General features: G+C 42.6%; 3 protein-coding genes across 5 annotated transcripts in view; 2 read left to right on the top strand and 1 right to left on the bottom strand.

Moving 5' to 3' along the window:
• LOC117451542 (equilibrative nucleobase transporter 1-like) overlaps positions 1-3198 on the top strand; it is a 29667-nt gene extending 26469 nt beyond the window's left edge. The window contains exons 11-12 of the mRNA XM_034089904.1: positions 1520-1643; positions 2863-3198. Coding sequence (XP_033945795.1) covers positions 1520-1643; positions 2863-3009 — 271 coding nt within the window. The 3' untranslated portion in view covers positions 3010-3198. The remainder of the gene's footprint in view (positions 1-1519; positions 1644-2862) is intronic.
• A 165-nt stretch (positions 3199-3363) lies between these two features.
• LOC117447704 (E3 SUMO-protein ligase ZBED1-like) lies at positions 3364-19226 on the bottom strand. Of its 3 annotated transcripts, XM_034084584.2 has the most exons (8): positions 16604-18166; positions 16349-16512; positions 15633-15976; positions 15456-15520; positions 14261-14418; positions 13195-13683; positions 7662-9106; positions 3364-6486 (listed from the first exon to the last, which is right to left on the bottom strand). In XM_034084584.2, the coding sequence occupies exons 1-8, from the start codon at positions 17725-17727 to the stop codon at positions 5830-5832; spliced, it is 4446 nt and encodes a 1481-aa protein (XP_033940475.1). In that variant the 5' UTR covers positions 17728-18166; the 3' UTR covers positions 3364-5829. The 3 variants fall into 3 exon arrangements, with proteins under 3 accessions (XP_033940475.1, XP_033940556.1, XP_071060448.1); XM_034084665.2 differs by lacking the exons at positions 16349-16512; positions 16604-18166 and adding an exon at positions 18724-19226; XM_071204347.1 differs by lacking the exon at positions 16349-16512 and having other exon boundaries at positions 18040-18166.
• Positions 19227-20279: 1053 nt separating this feature from the next.
• ccdc175 (coiled-coil domain containing 175) lies at positions 20280-22634 on the top strand. The gene has a single exon (XM_034084257.1). It carries the CDS (start codon positions 20334-20336, stop codon positions 22548-22550), a length of 2217 nt encoding a protein of 738 aa, XP_033940148.1. The 5' UTR covers positions 20280-20333; the 3' UTR covers positions 22551-22634.
• Positions 22635-23133: the final 499 nt, after the last annotated feature.

The raw sequence follows: 23133 nt of genomic DNA, 5'->3' as shown, positions 1-23133 counted from the left end.
GTTAAAGTAGAAGTACCAGAGGGTACTGCAATCAAAATGTTACTCAAGTCAAATTAAAAAAAGTATAAGCATCAAAATATACTTAAAGTACTAGCATAAAGCATATTGGTCTATTTCAGAATATTATATATGATTTGTTTAGATTATAATAATTGATGCATTAAACTGTTATAAAAGCTGGTAAAGGTGCAGCTAGTTTGAATTACTTTGTAGGGTAGCTTGCAAGTTTTATTCCAGGCGAAATGTTAAGTGTTGATAATATTTCACATTATTAATCAAAATCTGCAAAGTAACTAAAGCTACAAAATAAATGTAGTGGAGTAAATGTACATGATTTACCTCTGAATTGAAGTTGAGTAGAAGTACAAAGTAGCATTAAATGGAAATACTCAGGTACTGTAAAGTACAAGTATCTCAAAATTGTACTTAACCAGTACTTTAGTAAATGTACTTAGTTACTTCCCAACTCAGAATTACATGCATACAGAGAAGATGGCCAAAATACAAGAAACACCACCACACAATCATCCAGAAAGACCAATTTGGTTAAGGCCATGTGGTTCTTCAGATACCACTTGCTATTGTCAAAGTCGTTTAGTCATTACCTTCCCCTTTTCACTGAAATAACAACAACGGAAAATTGCCTCCAAGCTGAGCTAAGGTTGCTCTTTCACTTACGAAGCCAGCTTAATTCCAAGCACGACAGCATTCCAACAGCTTTCTGCTCTTCTTCGTAATGGCCATGAACTATTTTTGCTCACTGGAATCCTGCCCCATTCTCTAGGCATATAAAGAGTCACTTTAAGTTAAGACGAGCTGGAGAGATTTTCACGTTTTGTTCTATGACATAACATAATGTATGTCAGTACATAACACACTTATGAAGGTCCAAAGCTTTATATGTCACAAAAACAGCAGTTGCTTACAAGTGGCTAAATAAAATACTTAACATCATCATGCTGAACAGCCGCCTTAGAGTGGTGATAATAGAATAGAATGGGAGGGATGAAACCCTCTGTAATGGTCACACATGCAGAGCACACAGCACACACAGTGAAATGTGTTCTCTGCTTTTAACCCATCCTAGTATCAGGAGTCTAGTACCAGGAGCAGTGGGCAGCTATTGTACAGCGCCCGGGGAGCAATGGGAGTAGGGGGGGTGTCCGGTGCCTTGCTCAAGGGCAAGGTGAACTAGTACCTCTCCAAGTAGCAGTCCACACTCCATGATTAGGTCTGGTCAGGGACTTGAACCGGCAACCCTACGGCTCACAGTCCAAGCCCTATACTGACTGAGCCACTGCTGGACGTGATAAGCAGCTAAGCGACTATAATGTAGTTTGTTTATATCCTAACCTTGTTTTTTTTATTTCGGCCAATTGCAATATGGTGTTGAAATTATCCTGAAATCCTGCTGAAATAATCGTAAAAGTATGATTAACGTATGTGGGCCACAAAGCTTATGTTGTGCAATATACCGAAATCCAATGGGGGAATATCATTGCTTTTTTCTTTGTGTCAGTTTTCCAGCGTGTCACTTCGGGAAGCTGTACGGCCTGCTGATGGCCCTTTCTGCGATCATCTCCCTGCTGCAGTACCCCTGCTTCGCCCTGGTCAAAGGAGCTCTGCACGGAGACCCCTTCTTGGTAGGTGCTCAAGAAGTAACTTTGGAATATCAAATCTTCGTCGGGGGCCACATAGTCCGCAGCAGGCCCGGTTCAAGAACAAAATGACTCAGGGTGCATCTGAGATTAGAGAGGGTGCAGTGGTAAAGTGCTATTTTTATAAGTGGGGAGTGGACCTAACACCCTCTAGGGGGGTCCTCACCTCCTCTAGGAGGGTCCGCACCTCCTATAGGGGGGTCCTCACCTCCTCTAGGAGGGTCTGCACCTCCTCTAGAGGGGTCCTCACCTCCTCTAGGGGGGTTCGGGGCCATGCTCCCCCGGGAAGATTTTTTTTTTAAATATTGAAGTTAAAAGCATCAATCTGGTGCACTTTCAGAGCAAAATTAAGAGATCTATGGATACAGATTTACTTTTTCTTTATGGATATATTTTACAAATCACTCCCCTTTTAAGACAGAAATGTCTACATGCATAGCAGAAGATGGCATCTTTTTTACATGAATATTCCAGCCAATCTCTGTTTTGAAACCATGAGCTGCAAAATGAGCTCCTTACCCCACTGTACAGGCGAGTTGGGTACTTTTTTAAATATACCTGGGCAGGCTCTGTTTTGCCGAGGTCCTCTGGCACTTGCGGGCCGCCGAGGGGTGGCGGTGTTTGGGGCAACGAAGACGGCTGCGGCTGCTCCGCCTCCGTGGGCGAGGCGGGCAAAGCCAGTGAGTTGGGCGGGAGGAATGTCCACGACAGTGGCCGCGGGTAACGTAATGTTCCCATGATCTGAACTGTTATTACCAGATGCAGTGTTACTGCTGGCGACAAGGGCTGGTTGTTTTAACCATTTTCTGATGTCCATCACTGACTGCTGTGTAAGCACCTTGCAGATGACGAACGCGCAGCGGCACAGGTCACGCGCAGCTGACATAATAACGTTACTTACCGTTTAAATTGACCAAATAAATGCGGCAGACAATGTTATTTAACCACAATTACAATGTATTTTATTTCAACTATATTCTTCTTCTTCTTATGATTATTATTATTATTATTATTGTTGTTATTATATATGTCATATTTTTCACTTTTCATTTTTTTTTCAAATGAGGGTGCATAATGACTCAACTGAGGGTGCAATGCACCCTTATGCACCCCCGTAGAACCGGGCCTGGTCAGCAGTGACATACAATATCAAGTGTAGTGAAATATTGTGACTGACCTTTGACTAACGGATGTTGTGTTACAGGTGGACGCTGCTCTCAGCCTCCTCAGTTTGCTGGTGTTCATACATCCTCTCTACGTATTCAACCACTGCAGGAAAGCAGCACGCCAAAGGGAGGACAACACTCAGATTGACAATAACGGCTCCAAAATGGCCGAAGCCGAGTTCTAGAAATAGTGTTTGTCCGTCTGTCTAAGTTTTATACGTTTCACAGCAAGAACACAAATTCTCTTTTCATTACCCATTTTTGCTCATTGCTCAGATTTTTCAAATATTTTTTATAATTCAAAACAGGTTCATAGTTTAATATAACATGTTTGTTATTGATCAACTGTTCGTAAACATTTATTGACATTTTGAGTGCTCTGTCTACAGACATTTTTAAGCTTTAAATATAGATTCATATGTCCACTTATTTGTATAACCACAGTACACAATAAACTTTTATTTAAAAAAAAAGACTACTGAACTTTCTGTTATGTTTATAAACCGTGGATAATTCATGATTCGTATGGTGATATTTTTTTATTTTTTGAAAAGGACAGATAAAAAGACATGTATATTTACATTACAGTGTTACATTTAAAACAAAAAGACAGTTTTCTTGCACTTTCTTGATTAAGAGAAGTCTTCAAAAACATTACAGTCTACAACGATACAGACATTGTGCTGATAAGCTTCAATCGTGTTTAAGCTACGGCTGGTAACTTTATTAAAGGTTTTACCTTTAATCTTACTGTACAGTACAGTCAGTGTCACAGTTTCAACAAATATGTCCAAAAGTTCCTTTTCCGATTCAATAGTGTGCAATGTACTCATCGTCATACTATGTTAGTGTTTAAAATGTGTAGGTTTCATTACTAAAAATAAATCGAAGAGGTAACTGAAATATAAATGTAAAACAACTTCCAATCAAGTTATTTTTTTATCTTCAAAATATTTTCCTTCTTCAGATGTATTTTATGATCACTTGAACCATTATTTAAGTTTTACTGATAAAAGAAAGAGCACCAAGTAAGGTAATTCCTCATTTCCACCTCATGGTTTGGCTGTACTCACTTCTGGTACCAGGGTTGCGGTCGAATAGTCCAAAAATCAGCTCCTATCGTCTATCCCTATCGTCTATTCCTTGACCTCTGAGTGAAACGTCACGGGGTTAAGGGATAGTGGATAGAATTCAAAAGGACTTAGGAGAAGAGACTGCGGTACTTTAGAGAATCCGACTGCACTTTCACTATCCGACGTGTTTATGATGCGCCAGCGGACGTCATGAATGTGCGTCTGCTGCTGTGGGGAAACTATGGAAACTACAGTTTTCTATACAGCGGACTACAACATGGATGTATAATAAGAACGACGGACTCATCTAGAGACTCTGCACCGTGCTCTGATGCTGCCGTTTTGCTTTATGAACGTGGACAACAGAGAAACATATTCTTCATGACCAAAGTTGGAATTGAAATAAAAAAGGAAAGTGAAACTTATGCTCGTCACCCTCTCCCTCCGGTCCACATTAATACAAATGGTCCCAATACGTATGATTGTATGAACTATGAAAATATCTTAAAATCAATACAGATGTATTTATTATAAATGTTAGTCCTTAACATCTATCACTGTGTATATCACCATTCAAACATATTTTAAAAAGTTGAACAAACCCCACACAGCTCAGTAAAGACTGTGAAATGTTGACTTTATTTGATAATTTCAGTAAAAACTAACGTTCATATTTCTTTTTGATTATAATACTGATGAACGTTCAAAACAAAGCACTTTGGTAAGTTACCACATACGTTTTAAAATGCTTAATAAGCACCGTAACTTTCATGACATAATTTCAACCCAGGTATTTTCATTTTTCCCTGTAGGCCATTGATGTTTAAAGTTAACCGGTTTGGGGACGGGCTCAAGCTCCCAGGAAGTGTGCCAGCTGTTGAAGCAGATTTTTGGAACGGACAGTGATACTACAACTTCGGTGTCAATCCGTGATATCAGTTTGGCCCATTAAGACTTTTTCCTATTGACTTACATTTGGAAAGAGTGGTCTGTAAATCAGCGGTTAAAGAGCTAGATAAACTACCCAGTACAGACACTTTTATAGGCCTTATATAAATCATTAGGGTCTAAAAGTTAAATGCGCTAAAAGCCGAATCTCGAGTCATTTTCTCTCTCCATTCATTTGACTGGGCTTAAGGAAAACAACATGCTCTGTTGGCCAAAGGCCTCGGAAGATCAGGTTACTTTTTGAATCTATAGTTGCTCCATTTCTGGTTTCATGCAACACTGAGTAACTCTCAAAGGAAGGAACGGAGCCCCGCCTCCGATGCTGTAGTTCTCCTTATACATCCATGGGTTTCTCCGTTTCTGGATTACTTCCTGGGTGCTTGTTGTCGGCGGGATTCTTAACCGATGGCAGTAGCAACGCCCACAAGAAAGGATGCCATCCTTTCAAATCTTGGTAGTCTTAATATAAACATCAAGGTCACTAATGGTGGTAGAGTGGCTATGTTAAAATGGCTAGATGTCCAGGGTCGCCTTATCAGTGATTTTCTCTGACCAATCAGTGATCGGTAGTGTTATAAATTACCTTTGGCTAGTATCGGCTCAGTTTGCTTGGATCCTTGACCGAAAGAGTTCAAGGTACAATTCACAACTTTGCAAATGAAACAAAAGAAAGCAAGTAAAGTATAGCCGTGCTGTACCATGCAGTGGAAATGTGACAATTTGTGGTCTTTAGAGTTTTCTTTCATAATATTCCAACTCATAATTGAAAAAAAAAATTAATGCATAAACAGCTTTACACAATGCTACCATGAAGGTCTGTCATCTACAATTAACACACTTGGAATCACAGTTATATTTGATAGAAATAAGCATTAAGGGTATAAATGTATCCAAAGTGATAAGGCACTAGGTGCTACAAGGTCAGTTATATGTCGATTAGATAAGTCTCAAAAAAGGAGGCAAACATACATTTTACACAACCTTTTATATTCTGTCGTCGCTCCTAGCTAAAGCTCGCCCGCTCTCAGAGGTGGACATGTGGTTGTAATGCAGAAACAAGATGGAGTCCAAACTTTCTGGTGGAATGTTTCCTCTCTTCCTGTGTGCTGCTCCCGCCCCTTCCTGTGCAAAGTCCTGTGCGGCGCTACCTGCCACTGCGGGGGCGGACAGGTAGGCCCGTGCAGCTGTGGCCAGCAGAGGAAACTGACCTGCCTTCATCCTCCACCACTGCAGGGGCTCCACCCCCAGCGACGCCCCCTTGTCGGCTTTGTAGGCGGACATCTCCATGTCTACAGACTCCTCCACGGAGCTCTGCCTGCTCTTCGGGGAGGAGCAGAACAGGTCTCCCAGGAGGAACTCCATCCCAGAGAGTCCTGCCTGAGGGACCGGTTCAGGACACTCGCTCTCATCCGCCTCCCCAGCGTCACTCTCTTCGTCCGCACACTCCATCTCTCTGAAGTTGATGGGGCGGGACTCTTTGATGCGCTTGCTCCTCCGTAGGAAGTCACACTCGGACTCTGGAGACCCAGGCGATGGGCTTCTCTTGTTCTGGCTCTGCTTCTTACCCTGGCCCTTTTTCCTGTTCTCCTTTACAATCCTCACAGCCTCTTTCTTTAGCCACTCAAAAGTGGCTTCCCGCTCCTTTAAGAGAAACACAACAAAGACATTTGAAATGTGTGCTCTCTCTCCACATCAATAATTAAGAAATACAGATAATGAAGGTAGTTTAAAAAGTGATTCTTTGTGGCTAATGAAGTTTAATCACATTAGCACCAGAAATTGATTTTACAAAAAAAATGTGATTTCTTTAACAATGGCCCTTGACCAGAGAAATACCATCAGGTGGGTAAATTGGCTTAACCAGTATTTTCCATTGAAATATGATAATATATACGTGGTAAATTCATGTGGAATAATTTGCTGTCCGCTGTTGTCGTGTAATACCTTTTTACTTAAGATTATTTAGTAAACAAGTGTTCGGCGCATAATCATATTCAAAATTGCAAAGTACAAATACAATTTAAATGTAATAATATAATCCAAATAAAATGTTCTTTGTGATATTTTAAAATAAGGTACTTTTAAAATAAAATACTCTTACAGTCTAGGTGGCTATAATATTTAATATTTCTCATTATTTTGTGACATTTTCAGGTTCAGTCTTTTTTTAATTGAGCAAATGCCACTTCTATTTGCATGAAACCACATGAAACCAACAATAAATACAAAATGTACAACTTAAAAAACCTGATTCATGCTTTAAAAAAAGAATTATATTTTTTCATTGGCCCAGGTACAATTCAGGAATATGCATATTTAAAAACTAAATGGAAATGATCCATCTGAAACCAGAGCCCAGTCTGCTCTCATTGGTTAGGTGGCTCTGTTGCGACTGGTCAACCGCTTGAAGATGTTCAGCCTCTTAGCCTATCACGTACAATGTGAAAGAGCGTCAGCCAATAAAAGCGCAAGTTGGACTCCTGACTCCAATGGTGGTGTTTCAGGCAGTGGGGGGGACTTTGGGATTTTATCCTTTGCTGACTATTTACATTAGGACCTCTTTAAAACCCTGGCTTACATGAAATGTTCAGTATCAGAAGTCTGACGCTGCTTTAAGAAGGTATGTGATATTCAGAGGGTGGTATTAGATCACTGGGAAGGACCAAGGGCTGGAATCAAAAAACTGGGCATAAAGAACTTCACTGTAATTGTTGTGCATATAAAGAGCTTGAACATATAGCATGCCACTGTTATTATCGTATGCAAATGTAGCTAGCCAAAAGCTTGAAGCGTAGTGTCAGTAGCTCTAGACTCACCTTGTCGTCCATGAAGCGCAGCCCATGGAACTGGGGGTCGAGGGCACATGCCACACACAGAACCCTGTTGACCATAGGGTTGTCGTAACAACTCGCCAAGTTGCGCCTCATCATCCTCTTCACTTCCTTCACGATGGATGACGACTCCCCCGGCAGCAGCACGAGGTGGCGGGAGAGCAGGCCCGTGAGGATGGGCTTGACTAGGGACAGTCGGGGGAACGCCTCCTTGGCCAGAGTCCGACACGCCACGTCCAGAGGTTTGAGGACCAAACAAAGGTCCTCCAGAACCTTCCATTCAAAGTGCAGAGACGATGAGTTGGCGTGGCAGCTGCGTAACGAACTGGATTCTGAACCGGTGTCTTCTTTAGACAAGCCCTCGCCTTTAATCTCCTTCATCATATCATAGAAAAGGCTCTTATATTTGACAAGGGTGCTCAGCAAAATGTACAACTTGTTCCACGTTGGCGGAAAGTGAGTCCACGACTTTAACTCTGCCTCTTCCTCTCTCGTAAGGCTTTGCGACAGAGTCTGGACGTGGTGCTCGTAAGACGTTCTGTTCCGAGCCGGGGGCAGGAACAGGGTTGCGAAAATAATCTGGAATTGGCCGAGGGTTTTGGAGATGATGGAGTGGGACATCACTTCCTCGATGCAGCCTTGCACAGCGCTGAAGAAACACGACACAGACGGTAGTCCTTCCGTAGAGTGTCCCTGCGCTTCCTGGGGTGACACAGAATCCTCCCTCTCAAGGAATGTTGTCGAGATTGGGTGAGGAACGCTGCATGCAGTCTCTGCACCTTTTTCTCTCTTCACTCGCCTCATCTTGTTTCTTCCCTCCCCTCCCAGCAGGACCAGATTAGGCTGAGAGATCCCCCACTCCTGGGCCATCCCTTTCCCCTGAGCCTCCACCAAGCAAAGGTCCTCCCCACTGCTTTCCGTTAGTCTTTGTGTTGCCAGAGCCAGGTTCAGAAAACTAAAATTACTGTCTATGTAATGCACCCAGAGGGTGAGGTACCTCTCCTGTTTGCCCTGCCAGTTGTGAAACCAAACGTCCACACTTAAAGTGACAAAGTGAGGCACTTCCCTCGGCTGGTTGGGAGGTCGCCCGCGTCTCCGTGACTCAAACTCGAGAGGAGCGGTGTAGTCGGGTATCTCCTCGTTTTCGCTGCTTACTATTCTGTTGCTCAGCAGCAGAGCCAGGCTTGTCTTGCCTTTGCTGTGTTGTTCTTTCAGGAGGTGCTCCAGGTGGCCGGTTGACAGCAGCTCCTTGTAGGCGGGCAGCAGGATGTGCATCAGCTGTTTGAAGCCGCCCCCTCCCACCACAGTGGGGGGCTGGAGGTCCTTGATGAGAAAGTTGACGATTGCATTGGTGACATGAACCGAGGAAACCAAGGGCAGTGTGCTGACCAGACCACTGTTAACCATTACTGGCTGCGAGCGCTGTTGGCCTTTTGTGAAGAAAAAAAAGGAATACATTTTTCAATTAGCAAAAAGGCTTCAACAGTTTTACTCGTTTACAAAGCTGTAGATTGATCTTTAACTACACTAGGGAGTTGAAGGATGTTCCCTTTTCTTGAAATGATAAAGACAGCAATAACACTAAGTTGCTCACATTTTGGCCAATTAACAAACATATAAATAAATAGATTGTAGCCAAAGACATAATGAATATCTTCCAATGCATTTCAGCACCCAGACACCAGGGGGGTATACTACGAAGCAGGATTTTCGCTTAGCCGGCTAAATTCAGGGGAAACTCCGGCTTTCCGGTCATCCGAAGCTGGTTCTCTTTTTAGCAGGCTAGATCTCCATGGTAATATATGCTAAGCAGCTAACCTGGTCGGGACCAGGTTAGGTTGCAGGCTAAGAGCTCAACTCAGTGAAAGCACTGCCTGCTGACCAATCAGAGCTCAGTGTGCGGAGTTTAAAGCGATCAAGTCATATCACAGGAGAAAGGAAATACAGAAAAGCTGCCGTCGCAGGAAAGACGGCCGGCAAAAATCACTGACTGTGTGAACGTGAACATTAATAGAATATCACCTCCCATCTTCAGAGCAATCTGACTATTATAACATTAGCGTTAAGAAAGCTTACTTAAATATCGGCCACAACATAAGTAACCGGATCAGAGTACATTAAGTACAGTCCGCGGCATATCACTTGATAATGTATCATATATCTCCTTATCTGAGTCAGCTGAGCCGTATCTGGCCGTGCAACACTCACAGTGTCACATACTGGATGCAGAAGTATTATTTTAAGCAACACATAAGTTGACGAAACACTCGAGTCAAATGTAATTGAAGTCAGATCGTGTTTTAGACGGGCAGTGATATCATAAACCTGTTAATGTACGCATTCAAACACTTTTGCCAGCTGTATTCACCTTGCAGGTGCAGCTCTGTGGCTTTGATCCTGGATAAAGTGTTTAAGTCACGGATGTTTAAAGTTTAACTTCTTCATTTTTGACTAGTATTAAAGTTCACTTTTCATTCAGGAAGTATGACGCTGCGCTGTCAGTGAGCTTCTCCATGTTTGTGATTGGTCGAATGCTCCAAATACCACCCCTTTCATGTGAACGCGCACCTAACTAGATAGGACACGGCTGGCTTGAGCGATCCACTTGATAACCAGCGTCGTAGTACAGTTTAGCGAGAGCGCGTATGTTTTGGATTAGGCCAACCGGCTAACTCAAACATATCCAGGTTAGGTTGAACCAGCTTCGTAGTATAGGCCCCTGCTCTACACACACACACAACTAACAAACAGCTGAATCAACATGTTTCTCTGACCAGATATAGATATATAAATATTCCAAACAAATAAAATAAAATGAATGATACATAAGGCTTACATTTCATTTCATTTTCTGAAAATATCAAAGTTCTTTCCCAGAATATTTCCCCTTTAAGCTTTATATTATTTTGTATCTCTTTTAAAGAGTTTCTCAACTTTTAAAAAGGCAATACAATTGTCAATAACCTATATAAATCTGGTACTTCTTAGTGAAATTGAGATTGAAACACCTGCTTTAATACTACAATGAGGCTGACATTCAAGGTTTTTAAAGGGGCCCTATTATGTTAATTTCCAGATTCATATTTGTATTTTGTGCCTCTGCCTTTTCACCCTCTGTCCGAAACCAGAGCCCATTCTGCTCGGATTGGTTAGCTAGCCGACTCTGTTGTGATTGGTCAACCTTCCGCGGCCGATTCACCATGTTGAATCGGTTGTGGGGCTGTCGGCAAAATAAATCACTCTGATTGGCTGTTCAGCTTAGCGAATCAGTGCATGAGAAGCGAAACGGAAGTGAGGTACGCAAACAAATGATTAGGCACACACAGACGGCTATTATTTTTCATTTTCATCTCACCTGGACGCAATAATTTATTTTACATCATGGCGATCTGGAATGAAGAAAACGAAGACCAACTCAGTTGCCACGTAACTAGCTGCCACACTTCCTGCATGAGGTGGACAATAGCTTCTTCAATTATTTAACGGACAGGACCCTGGACGATGTGGCTAATTTTTTTTATTGTAGCCTATTACTTACTATTTTTATCTTATTGTATTTTAGTCGATTGTTTACATTGTACAATTCGATATGATAATAAATCACTTTTTACCGCTACTGCAAAATACAAAACTTTATTACGTACCTTCATACTACAGCCATTAGAATGAGGATAAAATTAGCTATACTACAATAAAAGTCAGAAGATACAGATGTACATGATGATACATCATTTGCCTGTCAGTGTTATGATGTTGGATTATGATTACTGATGCATGGAATGTGGTAGCAGCAGTACTTTAAGGTAGCCAGCCACAATGCTTAAATAGTTTATTTCTGCTTCAGAGAGCTGAAGTTTGTATATATCACGCTGTCTGTCTTCTGGTTGTTGACTCTTTTGAATGACGAATACACACTACCGCCGCCTAATGGTAAGGAGAGTTATTGCCACTCACGCATGCTCAGTGCCGTACGTGCTAGTTGGCCGTCGGCTGAAGTCTTTGCGGTGTGTTCCAGTGCGACTTTTTTGGCCAAGACGCAGGAGACGTAAGTGTGTTCTTTGGTGTCAGTTTGGTGTGTCACTGTCAGGACCTTTAGACCAGGGGTTTTCAAAGTGTGGGAAGGTGAGCCTCCCCTCAGAGAACATAAGAACAGCCGCTACCCCCCTCCCAATTATTATTGCTATTATTATTATTATTATTATTGTTGTTGCTATAATGCAGGGGTATCATTATCCAGTGGAATGCCCTTACCTACTGGCCTATTAAATCAAAGTGGTTACTTTTTTTTGGCTGGGCAGCAATGTGCGGGGATCTCCGGGGCTCCACTAGCACCCGCAGTCCCCCCGCCCCCCCAAACGTGGCGCCACAGTTTTGCCGCTGCGAGTAAAAAGCTATATAACACAGGAAAAGGAGTACCCAACAAGCAGTGTTGTGCTAGTTACTGAAAACCAGTAACTAGTTACCATTACTAGTTACTTCATTTCAAAAGTAACTCAGTTACTTTACTGATTACTTACACCAAAAAGTAATGCGTTACTGTGAAAAGTAACGTTTTAGTTACTTAACAAAGGGCTCCCATTATATTAATGCCCTTATTGCCTTCATTTCAGTACTGTTATTGCATTGGAGAATAATACAATCTGTTGATCAACTTGACATGCATTATATGCAATCTGGATTGCATCGATATTAGCTGGCTTTACATTTTTGTATATTCTTTCTCCAGGTAGTTGGAAAAAGTTTTCCGTCCCATATGCCGTGTGCCGCCCGGACATGCTATCATGCTAACTAGCTCCCTGAAAGCGGGTGACTCCACTGTAGCAACAGCCTGCATGTGTTCCACAACATACCGTGCAATGGCTTTATCGACTTTTCCCTGGCTAGCAGTCCCTTGGTTAAAATCCAGCCGCTGTTGCTTAGGTGCAGGTGGAGTGGCGTCGGCTGAGTCTCTGTGGTCTTAGCTACTAGCTTCGTCCCAGCATGTTGTTTTTGCAGATGTCTTAAGAGATTTGAATGACTGGTTTGGGCAGTAGATAGGCTCTTTGACCCGCCAGGACACAACTTACATGTAACTAGAACGTTCTTTTCTTTGTGCTCGATAAAAGAGAAATAGTGAGAATATCTCCAGGTGGAGAAACTAGACTTGAGCTCCGCCGCCGCCATGATAGTCTTGTTAGTAAACAACACAAACACGCCCACAGCCCGTCTCCGCATGTGACACAGGAAGTATTTAAGTACATTTACTCAAGTACTGTACTTAAGTACAGTTCTCATCTCTGTTCACCTGGCTGTTGACTATATGAAAAAACTAACGGAGTAACGGAGTAACGCACCATGTAGTAACGGTAACTGAGTTACTGGATTTAAAAAGTAATGCGTTAGAGTACTAGTTACTGCCAAAGATAACGGCGTTACTTTGTAACGCGTTAGTCCCAACACTGCCAACAAGGCATAATAAGGGGCCTTTTAATAAAGTCTTGACAACTGAAGCTGGATTACTAGGAAACTCGGTAGCTACCTGTGCTGGGATGACTCCGATCTTTGCTAGCGTCCCGTGTTTTGATGTGGTGCTTGTTGGTCAGATGGATTTGGAGATCTGCTGGTCCTCCTCCGCAGCCCACATGTTCCCGACATAGCTTACACACCCCGGTGCTCCTATCCAGAGGCCGTCCCGTCGGGTCCGGCTCAAACCCGAAGAAGAACCACGGGCTGTTCGGTAAGGTGTTCGAGTTACTCAGCAGTTTCTCTGTCCCAGGCAGGAAATCGTATAGCTTATCTAAGCACGGGGCGGGGAGGGAGATGAGGGAGGTGCCACACGTTGAATCACTGGCAGCGTCTGGGTTTGACATCGTCGTCACGTCACTGATGAGCAGCATCGGGCTCTGTGATTGGCTGTTGTCGGACCAAAGGGAGGAGCTGCTGGGTTCTGGCAGGGTGACCAATTGGATGTCTTGCAGAAGGCGCAGGATTGTTTCTTTGTCACCAACATCGCATTTCCCGTTGTCACCTAGATCCACCGAAACAAAAACACAAGCAGAAGACGTTGGCCAATTTTAGCAGGCTACATGTTCAGTTTTAAAGCAACTAAAGTAAATAGGGGGGCCTGTGTTTAACAAAAGCAAAACTTTATCAAAACTGGTTGGTCGGCAATTGTTCCATTCCAATATAGGTAGTTTTAATCACGATACAGAACGTTTTCTGTTTATTAATTATATAAATAGTCTATATGTATTTACCAAATGGTAAACAACATTTTTAAATACTGTGTGATTGAAATACCTTTAAAAGTAGCATTCTTGTCTTTTCTTTCAACTGATTTCTTTTAAATAAAGGAGACTTGGATTTTACTGCGGGTGCTAAAAAGGATATTTTGATAAAGTGTTTGTGTTGTTAAATGTGCCCTCTTACTTAGAGCATTATCTCATATTTGCTCGTTGTGGATGCAAGAATGAAGATTATACAGTAATTGATATATACAACTGGTCACTTTTGGGGTGTAGTATTTATTAACACGTAAGGAATTATAATTACAGTTCAATTTGGGTCTGTTGTCAGTTGAAAATACTGTTGACTGTGGAACTCACCCGTCCCCAGGCCCAGCAGGGCGGCATAGTCCTTTCCGATCGAGACCTTGAGCTCTGCTCCCTCCATGATGGGCTGGGAAACCCTGTAGTAGATGTGGCGGTAGAACTGGAAGATAACCAGGTTGCGTTCCTCCTCGTTGCTGGTATACGTTACATACCTGAAATAAAGAGCAAACATTAAGAGAGGGAGACAATCTCTGTCAGACAAAGACTCTGATTTAAAAGAGCATAGATGCACAAAATATTAAGGTTTTTGCCATTTTGACAAAAAAAGCAATTTTGCTAGAGTTGTTTACATAGCTAACACAAATGTATACTTGGTTAATAAAATACTTGTGTTTACATTCAAAATAAGATTATTCTCCGACTGTGGCTGACTTGTTTGACCGTGAGAATGCAGTCTCAGTCTTTCATAAGATAAGGTTTCCTTTATTGATCCCAATTTGGGAAATGTTTTTCGTCACAGCAGCACGTAAACAAGGCATTGCACATGATGTGAAAATTAAAAAGGGGAAAGAAATAAATAAAAATAAGCAGTACCTTTTACATCCTTGTGCCCCTTGATTAGTTATATTATGTTTGTATGCAGCATGTGTGCAAAAAGGTTTTAGCTTTCGACCTGAATTGAATTTCTCGGTTTTAATTTGTGATGTGTGCCATGTTGTGAAAGCACTCAAAGCTACTGGTGTATTAAAAAGTGCTATACAAATAAAGCTTTATTATTATTATTAACTATAAACATCTCAAAATTAAAACTAAAATAAAGAGTAAAATATATACATATTGACAAAGAAAGATGTCTGTACAATATACATTTAAGGGTGCCAAGGTTAGGGATTCCTTCAACCACATTCTTGAATTTGTATATAGGCCTATCAACAAATCTGTTCCAACCAACAATTCTTTTCAGTGTGTTTCTCCTTCAAACTAAAATGTGGGCTTTCTTTGGGGCATGCATCTCTAGTTGGTTTGAATATGACGCACTTAGCCGACTGTAAACAAGAATCTGTATGGACCTATTAAGATTTAAAAAATGTCCAAAAACCGAAATAATATCAGCGTATATAACTTGTGTTAGATAGTGTGAATGTGCATGTTGTAAACGTAGACGTTGTCTCAGTTATTATTAAACAACAATACACAAAAGAGACAGGAAACAATTTACAAGAGATAAACATTACTGGATGCTGCTCACCTCATCCAATTAGACTTGCTTTCATCAGATGCATCGATGTAGACAAAAGAGGCATCATCTCGGATCTGGAAAAGGGAGCAAACTATTTCAATAAAAACATTCCTGCTGGTCATCAAGTCACAAATTCCATATAAGTGCATTATAAATGGGATTGCATCTCACAAAGCGTTTACTCACAGCCCAGGCGTATTTGAGGTTGGTCGGCATTTGTCCTTTGCCCACTTCTCCTACGAAGGGCCCAAACATGACTCCCTTCTGCAGGTGACACTTGGCGTACACTTTGATCTCTTTCATCTGGTCTTCACAGGCAGAACCAGGAGCAGGAGCAGGACCAGGCATTCCAGACGCGACGTTTTCGCACATGCACAGGCAGGAGGGCAGGGACAGCGCTGCCCGGGAGGGGCCGCCATCGAGCCACGGCTCCCCAGGAGGCAACACGGCGTCCGGAATGTAGTTGGAGTGTGAAGCACTGTGGAGGAGCGGGAAATCCTCCAAGAAATCTTCATTGTTTATTTCCAAACCTGAAGAAGCAAACGGTAGAGAAATAGTTACGGTAATGTTATTAAAAAACGGGGAGGACTACATTTTCATGGAGCTGTTTTGTATTGGCACAACATTTATGGAATAAGGTCACAATAGGCAATAATAGTAAATAGAGAGGATGTTACAGCATATGAATGTGATGCTACTTTACTACATTATAGTAGGTACACAATATGTTGGATATTTATTGTAAAGACAGAAGCTTTGGGTTTGTTTAGATCCTTTTATTTCATTCCCCCACCAAAGAAAAAAAACGTTATTAGAGCGTCTTGTATCCAGCATCACCGTTAATCATTGGGACATCTATCTGAACGTTTCACACAGACTGTATTTATTAAAATATTGAATACTTGGCGGCCGTGGTGCAGATTTTGACTGATCTTCTATTAAAGGCGCCCCCTTATCTAGTGGCAGTCCTGCCGGGCAGTTTGAATCGATCTTCGGCAATATCTTCCTCAGTGGCTTAGGGTCCCCGGGGGGTGGCGCCTGGAGAATTTGGATTGTGATTTCAGTCCTGTTATAAGAAAAAATATATATGTTATTTCAGTAGCTGTTCTTGAGTATATGTAGATTACATAATCAACAGGTGAAGGACCGTATCTTACCTTCGCACAGTAGTTTGTGGAATAACAGGAATAATTACTGCCGCCTCCATTTCTGCATCACACAGTACTTGAAACGGTGTGGTGCTGATGCAGTGATTGGTGTAGACGGTTGCCGTGCATGCTTCTTTGGACATGCGGGACAACATTGCGCCAAGAGAATTGACTCCTAGGGGGAGGTGGCTGTACCAAATCTGATCTGTAGGTTCTTTCTTAAGTTGCAAGTAAAGGTCGACAGCTTTGGGCGGAAACTTGCTGATGTACTTTAAAAGAGAAGTCACGGGACAAAATGCATTGCCTGGCTTCTCAAACATAGAACTTGTTTCCTTCTCGTTATGAGTTTTTGCTTCGTCTGGTAGGGATAAAGTTAGGTATCGGAGTCCTTTCCCGTCTTGCCTGAGTACAAATGAATCTTTTCTCAGCTTCCTGTTGGCTTGCTTCCCTCTGCGGCCGAAATGTACCTGAATATCAAACCAGACTTTGTTCAGGAGTCCCTTTGGAGTGCTGGTGTCCATTGTTTTTGAGCGTCTGAGGATGAGGATGTCATCAGGAGACAGCGTCGGGTGGGGTGAGGACATGTCTAAACCAGACTTCCTTATTTTCCTCAGCACGCCCAGGAACACCTTGTTTGCTGAGGTGAACTCCACATCTCTCATTATGTTCATAGGGCGATTCAGAGGAGGAATTTTGAAGACGCGGTTAAGTCCGGCTCTCAGGGCGAGGTAACTACAAATCCCATACAGCTCTCCTTTGCTGTTTCGTAATGATCCGTAATATCTCCTCAGCAGAGTGTTCAGCTCGGTTTTATGCACTGTGGCCAGGTCCACCTGCAGCCCCTGGGACTCCAACCAGCAAGTGAAGGATCTCACAGCCCATCGTGTCTGCTTCTGTGCAAGCTTACTTATTTCACCCATGCTCTCTTCAAGTTCATCCAGTTCCAAGTCTAACAGCATAACTTGTCTTGAAATCTCAGCAGGATTTAGCACACACTCTTCCTCTTCTTCATCTTCCTCTGACTCATACTCTTCTTTCACAATGATCTTCTCTTTGGTTTCCACTTGACACAAATCCATTTTTTCACAGGAATCCTTCAGGTCTGCATTCATAGTGTTAGCTGTTAGCTCCATTAGCTATAAATGTTTATATTTTATGTAAAACGAGGCGTTGTTAGGGTTTGACAGTGTTAGCAACGCGCGGAGTGATACAGTTGAAGTAGTCCGTTTCCAGTGCAATACGCCGATTATCGCACAGTCATTATCAGCTTGTTTTGAAGAGACGGGATAAACAGAACGATAAAAGATGGCGGCTCTGAGTGGCCAGTCACTGCACCAACTCCAGTGCTGTTGTTTATTGCAGGATATCAGAACAGCGGGAGAATAGCAACATATCGACCAATCCATAAATTATATTTTTAATAACAACATTTCCCCAAATGTTACCTTAGGCTCTTTAGCGTACAACGGATTTAGTTAATGTAGGTGATGCCATAGCAACAAACAACAACGGCTTAAAACGGACTGCCGTAAACAGACTTTTAGCAGTGGGGTCGTGGTCCCTTTGCGCATGCGTACAAGTATGTATGGAAGGTTTACAGATGTTTGTTTATACTCACACTGCTACACGGAAACTATGGTCCCTTAATGTGACCGAATGTGACATGAAACTTACTTTATGTATTAAAGAGCCTGACATTTAGTAATTCCCTTGTTTAAAAAACAGATATATTTACGGTTTTACTTGCAAAAACGTGTGGGTCGGTGTTACTTAATAGACTCTTGAGTGTAAGCGACTGTCTTGATTTTTGTACACTCTTTGATTGTGAACGATACAATCTCACTGCATGATTGGAAATAAAGGTTGCATTCAAAGAAGTAACTCACTAAATACATTGACATTAGTCGGTCTGAATTGTTCCTTTAACTTATAACATTATATGTGCTCCCACGTGGTCTGCATTCATTACAATGCATCTTTAAAACCCACACTAATGCACCACTCCAATTGTGTTTTGTCAGTTTAAAAAGGCATGGATACAATCATCAGTGGTCAATGCAAGAAGAATGAAATGTGATGCACTCTTTGGATACAATGGATTTGCAGTGAAAGCTTTGAAATTGGTATACCTTGAGGCTCAAACAAAAGTCCAGAGGTTGTGGAAGAAGGGGTCTCAAAAAAATCAGCACGATGTCGACGCTTCAGATGACTTCTTAAATTCGTGGTATTTCCACCTTTTACAAGGACTATTTTTCGACAAAGACGACAAATAGCCTCCCCGGAATTCAAAGGTTGTCCCCTTTCATCTGCTTTCAAGCCGAAGTACATCCACACGACTGACTTGCTTCTTGGTTTACAGACGAGATCCATGTTTTGCTGAACCTTCTCTGCTCTCGCTGCAGGCTGAGGCTGTCCGCTGGACTGCTGCTTGTTGCAGCACTGCCACAGGAGTTATGCTGGATAGAAAGGACATTACCCGGAAAATGTATTCAATTATTTTGAGCACAATTTAAAATGTAATTCTAAACGTGTGTCGATGACAATGAGATCATTATGTACACATAAAAAAAAGCGCCGTGCATAAATGTGAAAACAGAAGGAAATTGTGAGATAATCTAGATTTTAAAGTGGATACAATTTCCATCTTCTTATCATATTTTGTGACATGCACAAATGCTAAGCACACTCTACTTTCAGTGGCTTTTAGGAAATAAAATAATAAGAGGACATGCATTGAATTGATTTCTACCTATGGTTTCTACCTGCTCTATTTCTATGCTTCCTACGTCATTTTCTGTAGACCGACGACAACATACTGCGACATGTCAGGGTTGCCAGGTTCTGTTGTCAATAGACCTCACAAACTCCAAACTCAGACACATTGTATGATGGCAATTAATGACTGGACATACTATCTCAGAATAATATGTATTATATTGGATTATTGATAGTAGTTGCAACTGATTAATTACATAATCCCTCGATCTTAATATATAACAATATGTCACAATGTCTTCGTAAAATAAAGTAATTTAAATATTATCCATTGAAATGTAATAATTGAGGTAGGGTTTGTTGTAGTAAGAGTAAATGCACAAGTATAGTTCAAGTGCCTCAGATTACATTACATTAAAAACTAAATATACTTAATTATGTTACTTTCCACCACTGATGACAGTACGTGAAATCTCGAAATCTGGCAACACATGGGCACGTGTTCCTGATGCTGCCATCTACAGTTTGGCGTTAATCATACCGGATGAGTTCATGGAGGTATGAAAAGTCTGATTTCTGTCTTCCAGTTATACAAACATCTGGAAAGCCGAGGTTCTTTACAAGGGCCGGCTTGGTGTCTACTGCAAATCAGGTAACCACTAACCCCCCTTTTTTTGTTTGTATTTTCAGGGCAAAAGTCGCTCTTTGATATGACCACACATTATGCTTATGCTTCAATTTCGAAGCTCACTGGACTTTATCCTAAGTCATAGCTTTATCTCAACGTAACGATAGTTTATTGCGGTAAATTAAGCTTTTAGTGGCCGAAAATGTGTTATTTTCTCGTTCCGACAGTTAGCCTAGCCAGTGCTAACAGCATTGTGGTCCTGCGGACCTGCCGTAGCTGTCTTCTTCGTGGTGGGGTAGGGGTTGCCATGGCGACCTCACTCACAATTTATCGGTGGTAGAAACTGCATTTTAAACCACAGACACAGCATTGAGCGTGAGCACACATAAGAAAGAAATGGCTTCTTGCCTGGTTCCCGACTTCCCGGCCGTCATGGTGGCTCTGGAGCATTTAAAGGAGCTGGACAAACAGCTAAAAGAGGAGAGAGTACCTTTCTTACCTGAAGCCAGCATCAACCTGAGGGAGATAACGGCGGCGATCACTGAACTGGAGGCTGACCGTCATGCCTCTCATGAACATCTAGAGGTGGAAACCATAGAAAACAGCAAGCTAAGACAACAAATTAACAAGATAAGAGAACGTATGAGACAGGACATCGTGGCTGGTGTAGCAGCAGCCCGGGCATCTAACGCTGAGGAGATTGAGAAGCTGCACAAAGACCTCAAGTCAGTTTGCCAGCTGCAGGAAGTCACTGTGAAGAGGGATGAAGTCCTCTTGAGCCAGAACAAAGCACTGCACCCAGAGCTAGAGCAAGTGAAGGCTTGGCACGAAGAGATCATAGCGGCTCAGAATGATCAAATCACCGTAAAGTACGGCCTGCAGATGCAGCTGGATCAAACACGTGATTGGATAGAGGATCTGAAGTCCTGCATCGCTGCTGTCGAACAGGATACAATAACACTGCAGCAGAAGACTGTGCTGGAGAGGGAGTCCTTCTCTGTGAGAAAAGACAAGTTGTCCGAAGAGGTGGACCAAGTTGATGAGAAAATTAAACAGCAGAAGCAGGTGGTCAGGAGGAGCAGAATCGAGTTGGACGGACTTAATGACAGGAAACAAAACACCCACAATCATCTGGGAGAGCTCATGATGGACCTGGCCAAGCTAGAGAGCAATTTACGAAGACTGGAAGCCTCTCGGTGCCAGAACGAGAAACGGCTGCAGGTGGACAGCCAAAAGCATCAAGAGTTGAGGCAACAGCGAGAAACGCTGCAGACGGAGTTGCTTGAGTTAGGGGAAGCCTTTAGCAACACCGTCCAGGGTCTTAAAGAGGAAATATCCACGGTGGAAGGTACAATGGAGAAGGGTAGAGAATCCAGATTGCGCTGTCAAAACTCCCTGTCACAAATCTTTCAGGTATTCAAGTGTCAGCGCGAAGAAGAGAACGAAGTGAGGGCCGAGCATTTCCAAGTGTTGCAGCAGCTGGAGAGATCCAAGCTGCAGCTGGAGGAGCGCATCGCCTCCGTGGTCAGGCACGGCAAGGAGATCAAAGAGATGGACAAGCAGATCCGAGAGCTCCTGGAAACGGACACGATCACAAAGCGCGTGTTTGAGAGGAATCGGGAAGAGCTGAGCGACAACATGGATACTGAGAAGAAGAACATTGAACGTTACGAGGAGGAAAAGAGGATGACGATGAGGCTCACACATGAGACGAAGACCAAGCAGGAGGAACATGTGGCGAAGATGACCTCTGACATCAGCAACACCAGGAGGAGATACAGGGAGCTTCAACAAGAGGAGGCCGCGCTCCACAAGCGTCACCCCAAGAGCACGAATGCGGACTTGCTTATGAGCCACATGACCCAATGTGAGGTGGAGTTCAGACAAGAAGAGACTACATGCCATGAGGAAATAGAGCAGTGCCTCATGGAGGTAGCAACTATCGCCATTAGCCATGAAGACAAGCAGAGGGAACTGGAGGAGGAAGAGGACATGTTGAACGACGTGGCGGCAAAGTGGAATGAAGAGCAACCCAGGCACCAGAGGCTGAGGACACTGACCTCCGAGCTGAGGAGGAAGAGGAGCGAGCTGGAGCTGACAATCCAGTCGCTGAAAGAGGAAGCTGAGTCTCTGCTGCAGCCTAAAGAGGAGATGAAGGCCGAGCTGGAGGCGATGAGAAAAATCTACATGGACGTGCTCGGAACACAGGCCTCAGAGATGAGAGCTGTGGAGATAAGCGTCTACGACAATAGCGTGAAACTGGAGCAGGTCAGCACGGAGAACAGCCGGCTGCACCTCGCCACCCAGCAGATGACGGAGGATGTCACCGGAGCCAGGGAGGACAAAGAGCGATACTGGCAGGAGGTTCAGCAGTTGGAGCGGAACACAAAGACCTTGTTTGAGCGCTTACAGGACGCATGGAGAGTGGATTTACAGACGACCCAGGACTGTCAGAACGGGGACAGTGTTCTGCTGGAGTCCATAAGCGGCGTGTCGAACCACCTGAAGACCAGGAGACTACAGTTGGGCACCATCAGCACACACCTACATTGTGTCATGCTGGACTTCAGCAAGCGGCTGGGGGATACATCCACTGTACAACAGCAGAGCTAGTGTCTCTGAGCACTGTGCATTGAATTCTCAATGTTGTTGTTTAATTGACATTTGAAAGAAGAATAAAGCTCACAGCAAATAAAATGGGTTATAAGGTCTCTTAATTTTAATTTAATTTCAGTCTCATATACACGAGTAGACTTCAGTAAAAGGCATCCATATAGACATATTCAATTTCTAATACAGCATGTAATAAACTTTATATTACCAATTGTTTTTATCATCGATTAAACGGCCCAGATCCTTCTTGAATAATCGTTAAGAATATCAAAAAACGTTGGAATATAGTGAAAGAGGTCGATTGCAGTTTCTTAAAGTCCAAGGTCTTTAAATGTCTTGTTTTTTATCCCGAAACCCAAAGATATTCACTTCAATGTGATGTAAAACAGAGAAAAGAGGAAAGTATCAGTATCGTATGCCATTTTTGCCTCAGATATTAATTGTAATTAATCGTTTTTTATCAAATATCATAATAGTTGGCGTTACTCAACAATGAAACGCTAAGTCGACTAATCGTTGCAGCTCTACTAACTCTCTATATTAACATTTTATATTTGACGTAATAGTGGATGTTCAGACATTT

The sequence above is a fragment of the Pseudochaenichthys georgianus genome, chromosome 1 (assembly GCF_902827115.2).
Source record: "Pseudochaenichthys georgianus chromosome 1, fPseGeo1.2, whole genome shotgun sequence".
Classification (NCBI taxonomy): domain Eukaryota; kingdom Metazoa; phylum Chordata; class Actinopteri; order Perciformes; family Channichthyidae; genus Pseudochaenichthys; species Pseudochaenichthys georgianus.
Note: the sequence above shows the minus strand (reverse complement) of the source record. Positions and strands in the feature narration are given on the sequence as shown.